Genomic DNA, 9203 nt, shown 5'->3' on the forward strand with positions numbered 1-9203 from the left:
CTCTTGGTTGGTTGTGGTCAGCGCTGGTTTCAGAGGAACCACCGTGAGTCCCTAGTCTCCAAGCCACTTGCCTTCCCCTTTGGCTGGATGTGTGGTTGCAGGGATGTGGGCAGGCGGGAGAGCCAGTAGAGACATCTTAAAGGAAGATGTGTGTCTGATTGGCTGGTTTGGGGCGGGTCTGATTGGGGGTATGTCTTGGGCATCTCCGTGTAGTCAACTGGAGCTCATTACAAACAGCGTTTCCCTAATATGCAACAGGGAGACACTTTGCTGAGATGGGCCTTCTGTCCTTTTTCCTTTCTGTGACTTGCTATTGGTGAATGGCTCTTCTTTTCCATGGACCATGAGCTTGAAGGGCCAGGGAGGACAGAGCCCCATCGTCCTCATCCTAAATCGGAAGTCAGTGGCCTTCTCCATGCTGTGGCTGCTGTCTATGTCTGCTCAGCCTGTTTGTTTGATGAGTTTATATAACCATGGAAGCCACCCTTAGAGGCCTGGTTCATTGACACTTCAGGGCAGGGGTGTTGGGTCAATATCAGGGAATGGGAAGTTCCTTTCTCCCATCCCCAGAGGGACCAGGCCCCTTATGTAGCTCCACCATGGGTGTGAGGGGAAGAGATGGTGCATGTTCTTTGCTCAGTGTAGCATCTCTCAGCATCACCCACCCAAGGACAGATGGTCCTGCAGGAGCCATGGCGTGGGAGGTACCTGCCTGGCAGGCACGAGCCAGGTGAGACCTGGCCTCAAGCCTCTTTGGTTACTATGGGCGTAGGAACAGCAGACGTGCCAGGCTTTGGAGGATCACAAGCATCCATTTCAATCCAGGATAAATTAGCCACATGACAATCTGTTCTCCTTAGGATGGCCTTCACACCTCAACAGAATAGGTACCGAGAGCCATTTTTCCCGAAGGAAGGAAGGAAGGAAGGCAGGCAGGCAGGAAGGCAGGCAGGCACACTGGCTCTGTGAAGAGCCATCCTCAGTCCAACTCCCAGTGACCCTGGTTGAGGGTCTGCCTGAGACTAGCTCAAACTCAACCTCACCCTATGCTGTAACTCTCTAACTCTAAACTAGCCCCCAAGAGATATTCTGGTAGCTTCACTTTGCCTGTGACCCATCAGACTCAGACCAGTGGCACCTGCCAGAGGCTGGCCACATAATGTCAGCAGTCAGGTGGCTCTCAGACCAAATGCCAGTCTTTGTTAAACAGGGCAGGTGACTGCGTGGACAGCTCAGAAAAGCTCCTGAAGCCACAAGTATTGCACCCAAGATGGATGAGAGCAGCCAGGCCCAGGCAGCAAGAGTGTGTCACTGGAGCCAAGACTTCCTGAAATGAGTGACTGAGCCAGGGTTAGTGTCCTGTTGTGGAGGAGGGCAGATGCAGGGAGTGCCGAGTGAGTTCCCATCTCTATTGGGATTCCAGCGCAGTAACAAGGAGCCAGCTTACCAGAGGCGAGCAGGGCGAAAGCAAGATGGGGCACGATGTGTTGGGGGTTGGGTAGCAGAGGGTGGACAGGTGAGGGATGGAGGGTTTTTCCGGCACCAGGGGATAGCAAGGGCAAGTAGGCCCCCCTGAGCTCATCACTGCCCTTCTTCAGGAGGAGCTAAAGAGGGGGAAAGACAGGGTGCATCTCTCCAGGGCCCCCTGCCCCAGTCACACACCCCTGTGGCCATAGCTCCTGGGCTCCCAGAGTGCCATGGGGAAAGCACTTCCTCATCCGGAATCGCTCGTTACTCGTGCTACATGAAGAACTCGGGCATCACAGAGGGGGCAATCGCCAGGAAGCAGAGCTCTGGACTGTGATTCCGTGAACTCGCGCACCCCCTCCTTCCCTTCATCCAAACAAGGCCCTTTGGCGTGAATAATAGCTCAGCGGCTCCGAAGCCGTATTGATCGGCTGCACATGCAGCTCCACCGAGAGCTGCCAGGGCTTTTCCTGGGGGCAGGACCAGCACCGCTCAGCACAGCCGCCTCTCTCCCTCCCACTTCCCCAGCCTCCCCTAGGTGTGTTCAGGAGGGGACAATACCTGGGGGAGCCCAGGCCCTCTCCAGCTCAGTGCCACTTCGTTGCCGCAACTTTGCTGTTTTTCACTTATTTTGCCAGGGAAAGCACCTAAGTTAGAGAGAAATGTTTTTTCATGATGAGGCCCCACAGAGTTGAGAATGAACACATCCTCCCGCTCCAGTTTCTCCCCAGAATGTTCTGCCAAGGACCCAGGCCATAGAGGCATCCTGGGCTGACACATGTGGGAGTCCTATTATACCCCCAGCGCTGACAAGCACTTTGGCATCCTGTACCACATTTTCCCGTTACTCTCCCCCGTCTCATCCCATCAGAAAAGAGGAGCCAAGAACATGACTAGGACTCACCACCTCCTTGGGGGATGGGGACTGTTGCAAAATTCAACAGACGTGCATCAGCCACAGGCTGGGAGACCAGCAGAGACCAAAGCCTGCCAGCCCCACTCCCTCAGCCTCTGACCAGACTGTCCCTTCCCGTGTTTGCACCTCTTCTGGACACAGGAAGTGGTCAAGGTCTTGACCCTTTGAGGGACGCCAGGCCCCTGTGCAGTGACACCCTGCGCGGTGGTAGATGCCCGAAACCCCACCCCTAGAGCAGCCGTCCTGTGGTTTCTGCCCTGTAACACTTGAAAAATGCAGATTCATTTTTCCCTAGACAGCTTCAGTCCTGCCAGCCACAGATCCCTCTAAGTGAGTTGTCTGACCCTTTCCTGGGGGCAGATTTTGGGTTTGGGGGAGGACAGACCTACTACATGAGGGAGGCTGAGTGGTCTTTGGGAGAAAGGTTAGAAGGAAAGGGGAGCTTGGTTCCCTAGGACCAGCTCCCTGGAGGTTGCCCCGTATCAGCTGCCTTCAGCCTTGTCCTAAAGCCCACTCCCTGGCCAGGCCCCCATTCTTCTAAGGATTGCGTCCTGGCTTAGGGCTGCATTCAGGCAAACATGGGAGCCTGAGAATGGGCTCTGCCAAGGAGCAGTAACGGGTTGAGGGTCTCCTGACAGGTCCCACAGCCATGCCCTGGCTGAGAAGGATCGAGAAAGAGCAGGGAGGCTGGGTTGGAGTTTGGACAGCTAACCCTGGAGGCAGGAAAATTGTGTCCCTCCTCTGGCCCTGCTGAGGCTGAAAGAAGTCCAAATCCGCTGTGGGGTACAATTTGGCATTTGAGGAAGGACCCAAAATCGATTCTTTTCTGCCCTGAGCAGACCTTCCCCACACTGCCACATCCAGGGTCTTGGCACAGAGGGGACACTGTGGCCGTCAGAGACTCTCCGCTCAATTTCCATCTTCTCTCATTCATCCACACCCACCCTTCCAGAGCTCTACACTGCATTTCTAAAGAAAGGGATAAACTCGAGTGAGAACTAGAGGGCTTCAATGAGCTCATTATTGTCCCCGACAAGACTTCTAAATAATCCAGCCTTTCCCTGTTTGAAGCATGAGAGGTATAAGCAGATTTATTCATTCATTCAATCAATATTTATTGAGCATCTACTATGTTCCAGGCCCCGAAGACACATGGTGAAGAAGATAGATAAGAAAAGAAGGAAGATAGTCTCACAGCACTGGAAGTCAGAAAACTATTTTCATTTCCAGAATCCTGACTCACTCCAATCCCGAGCAAGGTCACTCTCAGGGTCTCAACGTCACATTGCGATGCCTGTGCCTCTGCCACCTTCTACGCTGCCCCCTGAGATGAATGCCCCATCACTGTGAATTACTAGGCAAAATCCTCTCCAAGTGGACGATGCTGTATGTTCATTCCTCCTTGCAATCCCCATGACTGCATTAGCAAAGGAGCCCCGCTGAGGCTGAGTAGGGATGACACTTGCCTGCAGGTGGGCAGGTCCCCATCAGCACTGGCCCTACTTCCAGGACTGGCCTAGGAGAGGCCGGGGATAGGAATGGGGACCGTTTAGATCGGGGCCGACTTGGAGGATTTTTTCCTCCTGCTTATTAAATGTTAAAGGTTTGACTTGGCAGGCAATCAGGAGCCCAAAATATCATAAAAGGGAAAAAAGTTGCCGAGTGGCTAAGAGGTGCACCACAGGAGTGTCACTGGGCCCGCCGGCGAGGTGAATTGCTAAGCAGAGAGCAGTGAACGGGGAGGAAATGGAGCAGCAGACATTTTCAAAGGCTTCTCTCCCCTTCTTCTCCTCTCTCTGTCCCCCATGCGGAAAGGGGAAAATAGAAGTAGAATCCAGATCGGGGCGCGTGGCTGATTTGGTCCTCCTCCCTCACCATCCTCCCCCAGACGGCAGAGAAACTTTGATGTCTGGGTGCGTGGCATTCAGGGACAGAGGAGCCTGGGCATCCCAGCAAATGCAGCCGCATGTTCCGCCTCTGGACGGCCTCTCTGAACTCCTTTGTGAGGGGAGATGAAGCCCACAGAGCTGGAAAGAGCAGCGTTTTGAAATGAGGAAGTGTGGATCGGCATTCCTTGAGCTCAGTGCTAGCCACCTTGGCGATGGGGTGGGCCAACTGGGAGCTCAGATTTATAAAACTTTTGAGCTTTGCGGGCCCTAGGGGGCCACTATGGCCTACCTGCTGATTTTCAGATGGGGAAATGGGGGCTCAGAGAGGGGACAAGATTTGCTGAATGGCACCTAGCAAATCGGTAACAGGTCCAGGAGTAGATTCCATGCCTTCAGCCTCTGGTGAGATGTCTTTCCTCTGCACCAGGAAGTGGAACTTCAAACAGCACCAGGGGTTGAAACTTTGGTTTCAAATCCTCTCTGCCTCATCCTCACCCACTGCCCAGCAACTCAAGGCTGGGTCTTTCACCCCGCTCAGGCTCAGAAGGGCTGTGGCCCAGCCACAGAGCCAGGGGGCCTCCTTAGTAGTACTGGCCTTCACACTCTTGGTGCTAAAGTTCTCCAGTTACTTTTTTATTAAACCAACATGTACAGAAAAACTCAGTTTTCAGCTGGGCACAGTGGCTCACACCTGTAATCGCAGCACTTTGGGAGGCCGAGGCAGGCAGATCACTTGAGGTCAGGAGTTCGAGACCAGCCTGGCCAACATGGTGAAACCCTGTCTCTACAAAAATACAAAAATTAGTTGCGTGTGGAGGCGCATGCCTGTAGTCCCTGCTAGTCGAGAGGGTGAGGTAGGAGAATCGCTTGAACCTGGGAGGCAGAAGTAGCAGTAAGCCAAGATCGCGCCACTGCGCTCCAGCCTGGATGACAGAGCTGGAGGGGAACCCTGACACCACTCCTGGGTCCAGATGGCTGTGGCTGGAATGCGGTCACAGCCAGGAACAGCGCGGTACAGATACCAGTGGGGCTCTGGTCTTTTCCCAGAGGCTGGCACCTTTCATGCCGAGTTGGGCCTCAGGTCTCGGGGCTCTAGGCCCTGCTGTGCCAGTGGCCTGATGTGTGGCCTTATATGCCAGTCATACCCTGCTCCAGACCTCGGTTTCCTCATCCACAAAATGGGAAAGCTGGGCTAGAAAATCTCTCAGGAAGGTAGGTCTCTGCTAGCTCCCAGCCTTTCATGGCAGTGCAAAGGGAACCTTCCCAACAAAGTAAGAGCCAAAGGCTAAGATGGCAGCCTGTGGTTTGTAGAACCTTCTAGAAGACCACGAGACTTGGTAAGCTGAGCTTCTAAGTGGTCCAGGATGCAGAGCTGGTGTCACAGGTGTGTGACCAGTAGAGCTACACAGGGCTTTGTGGCCAGAAGGGCCCCACACTTGGGAAATAAGGCTCTGCAGTCACTGTCTTCAAATTCTTAATAATTTTATCTTTGTCACTGTGTTTCGTAAGTGAAGTCCAATGGGACAGTGTACTGTGAACTGGGGGCGTGGAGCCGCCCATCTCCCTGCATCCCGGATCTGCTTCTCAGTTGCTTGCTCCTCTGCCCCCACAGCTCCAGCTCCACTCAGCCTCTACCTCCCTGCCTCCCACCCAGCAACCACTGCCAACCTGCCCCCAACCTGGGCACAGGCACACCCTGTGGGGGAGGGGGGCAAGCACACCCCACAGCATCTCAGAGTGGGGCATGGTGGCAGCAGTCCCCATCCTGCGCTGGCAGCCCAGGGCACATTCAGTGTGGGACTCTGCGGGGGTGAGCTTCTAGCCCCCCCAGATCCAGTACCTCATGTGTCCTGGTGCAAAATTTGTAGTGCACCTGGGGGCTGTCCATCTGCTGTGGGTTGGGGCAGGGGCCTGTGGGAGGTTGCCTGGCTCAGCCTCCTGCCCTAGGCCTGGGGCACAACATGTGGGCCCAGCAGCTCATAGGAAAGGGAGCCAGAAGATGGGTTCAAGTGTTTGTGTGTTCCCCAAGTCACCAGGGTGCCTGTGGGGGTCTGCACTCCCCCGGGAGAACCCTCATGTCTAGGGAGCACCCCATGGGGTCATCTCCATGCCTGAGAGGACCCTCTCTTCCTTCTTGCAACCTTCCGGAGTCCAGCTTGTTCTTCCGGCCAGGTCAAGGTATCCCCCGAGAGAACCATGAAATACAGTGTGCAGCTTTGGTAATTCCACATGCATGTTCAATATTCGGATATCTCCATTCAAAACTGGCATTGCACAATATAAAGAGGAATGGTAAAAAGTCATGCTAATAATTTAAAATTTTGACTTTACTTAGAATGGCATTAACTGGCAAATTTAAAACACCATGACAAGTTGAAAGTGAGACCGGAGAAGAAAGCAAAAAGCATGTTTTCTTACTGTTTGAACAAGGGGCCCCATATTTTCATTTTGTAGTGGGTCCCAAAAATTATGTAGCCAGTCCTGCCTGGTAAGCCACCTACCCTCTTGGGCATTTAGTTCCCTATCAGTAAACTAGATCATTAACACTGCGCCTGCCCCTCCTGCTCACGGGCACGTTAGGAACATGCGCTTGGATAAAATCGAAGACAGAGATTTAGAAACCAGTGTGTGGTGCCAGCTCTCAGCCTTGGAACCACAAGCGTATTTTTCTTAAAAAGGGATCTGGACTGGCATCCAAAGAGGTTTCATTCCCCTCATGTAGGTTTAACCACCATGGGCAAGGCACTCTCTCTCCCAGGTATTCCTCTCCCTAGGTGCTCTGCTCTAGAAATGAAGTCTAAAAGCAGCTCCATCAATACAGAGCAGAGTTAGAAGCACCCGGAGAGATTTAATCTGGAATCCCAGCAAGTTGTGAAATGGAAAGACTAGTCGGCCAGAGAGCTGAGGTCTTACGGTGTGCAAAGACCAGTCCTCAATATCTGCACCCATCCATTTGAGTTTCAGGTGGAGCCTAGGATTTGGGAGCTCAATACAAAGGTGCCAGGACGAAGGAGGGTGGGTGCCAACTGGGTTTGGATTTAGAGACATCCTCCTCTTGGGAAAGGTAAAAATCCAGATTCCACTTAGGTTTCCAGGAAGAAGGCATCCCCATTTCAGAACTGTTTTCTAAGCCACCCTCATGGAGGTTTCTTCTGCAGCCTTCAGTCTGCTTTGTCTGATGTTTGAGGATGCAGCTGCCCAAAAATGGGTCTAAAGTGGCATCCCATCACATTCTGTAAAAAGTAATACTGCTTTAAGGTAACACTTATGGAATGAATGCATGAATGAATGAGTCAGTTTGGATCAGTTGCCTCAAATAGAGTCTAAATATAAGATTTCATACTCAATAGTGTCATTTCAGGATCAGGAAAAATTAGGTGACTCCCATTTGGTTTCTACAGCTTTTCCCCAATATCATGTTAAAGTTCTGGCTTTTATCTTATTTCACTTTTTTCATTTGGAGTCATGTCTTCTGGCTCCAGCTCAGCTTCCTAGAGATAATTCATTAGGCCCGAGAGCTGCTCCAGAGTGGGATTAGAACCCGTGTAGTACATAGTCACATTAAACTGAGATCGGCTAATTAATCGCTCTTCTCCGTGTAACTGTGCGATCGCGCTCCTTCCCCGAGGAATCGCAATTTCATGGTTCCTAATGATGGTGCGATTACATTATGTGGATCACTTAGGCTGTGGGTATCAGGAGCAATACTTGGAGCCTCTCTCGGTGGGGATGGGAGAAGTCACTCCTAAAACCGGGGAGATGGAGGAAAGCAGTTAGAATGTCTGTTACTAATTTTTGTTAATGGGCTGCTGTTTCCTACGTCTCATTCAGGCATTAGTTTCAAGTTCCATTTTCCCCCAGCACTGCGTGGCACCTTCCCCAGAACCCTCACATTTTTTTTTCCTAATATTCACAGGGTTATTGTTTGTTAAAAAAATCTATTTATTTGCTGTATTCCACCAAGTAATTTATTTTCATGAGATTTCTTGGAAATGTGGCTCTACATATCGTTAGTACAAGTAATACATTTTGATTGTTGTTTCCTGAAATAACTTGTATTATTTGATGAGTTAAATAAAATGCCTAATTCCAAAGTCGGCTATTCCCATCTTTTCCATTTGAATTCTTTCTCTTAATTCCATTTCCTTTCTAATTGAAGGTTAGTTCAAAATCTTCAGTTCAGTGCTCTGCTACAGTTTTTGGACTGTGAATTAGATGCTGTCATTTTTTTAAATGATGAAACTTGGAAATATAATATTCAAGGATTTTTTTGAATGCAGGTTTTTATTTTTCTTTAATTTCCCAAAAATATGGCATTACAGAGCAATCACAGACTTGGATCTGAGCTCTCAATCTCTCACTGGTGAGCCTAGATAACCTACTGATCTCCTCACTGAGCCTCAGTTTCCTCTACTGTAAAGCAGAGAAAATAGCACTCCATCCAAGGACTGATATGAAGATTCAATTAGGTAGCCATGGAAAACACCCCCAGGCATGTGACAAACCATCACACTCATGACTAAATGTGTTGCTCGGTAACATGGCAGACAAATATTGCTTGGGGGGTTGTTGGTGTTTTGGGTTTTTTGTGTATGTACAGATTCCTCATGATTCTGGGCTTCAGATACCTAAAGAATGCCTTAATTCCATACTGTAGCTCCAGTGGCACAGTCAGCGCATGGTATGTGGAAGAACACCTTAATGGTAGAAAGATATTTATTTCTTCATTATTTAAAAAATTCATTTAAAAAATGTTTTAAAATTATTATTATTATTTTTTTTTTTTTTTGAGACAGAATCTCACTCTGTCGCGCAGGCTGGAGTGCAGTGGCACGATCTCAGCTCACTGCAAGCTCCGCCTCCTGGGTTCACGCTATTCTCCTGCCTCAGCCTCCCGAGTAGCTGGGTCTACAGGTGCCCGCCACCATGCC

General features: G+C 50.8%; 1 protein-coding gene across 3 annotated transcripts in view; it reads left to right on the plus strand.

The window, feature by feature from the left end:
- Positions 1 to 8366, plus strand: part of VTI1A (vesicle transport through interaction with t-SNAREs 1A) — a 378702-nt gene extending 370336 nt beyond the window's left edge. For all 3 annotated transcript variants that reach the window (XM_054522863.2, XM_063727746.1, XM_054522865.2), the window contains one exon: positions 3523 to 8366. In XM_054522863.2, the coding sequence (XP_054378838.2) occupies positions 3523 to 3542 (20 nt within the window). In that variant the 3' untranslated portion in view covers positions 3543 to 8366. The remainder of the gene's footprint in view (positions 1 to 3522) is intronic.
- Positions 8367 to 9203: the final 837 nt, after the last annotated feature.

This window comes from Pongo abelii, chromosome 8 (genome assembly GCF_028885655.2).
Source record: "Pongo abelii isolate AG06213 chromosome 8, NHGRI_mPonAbe1-v2.0_pri, whole genome shotgun sequence".
NCBI lineage: Eukaryota > Metazoa > Chordata > Mammalia > Primates > Hominidae > Pongo > Pongo abelii.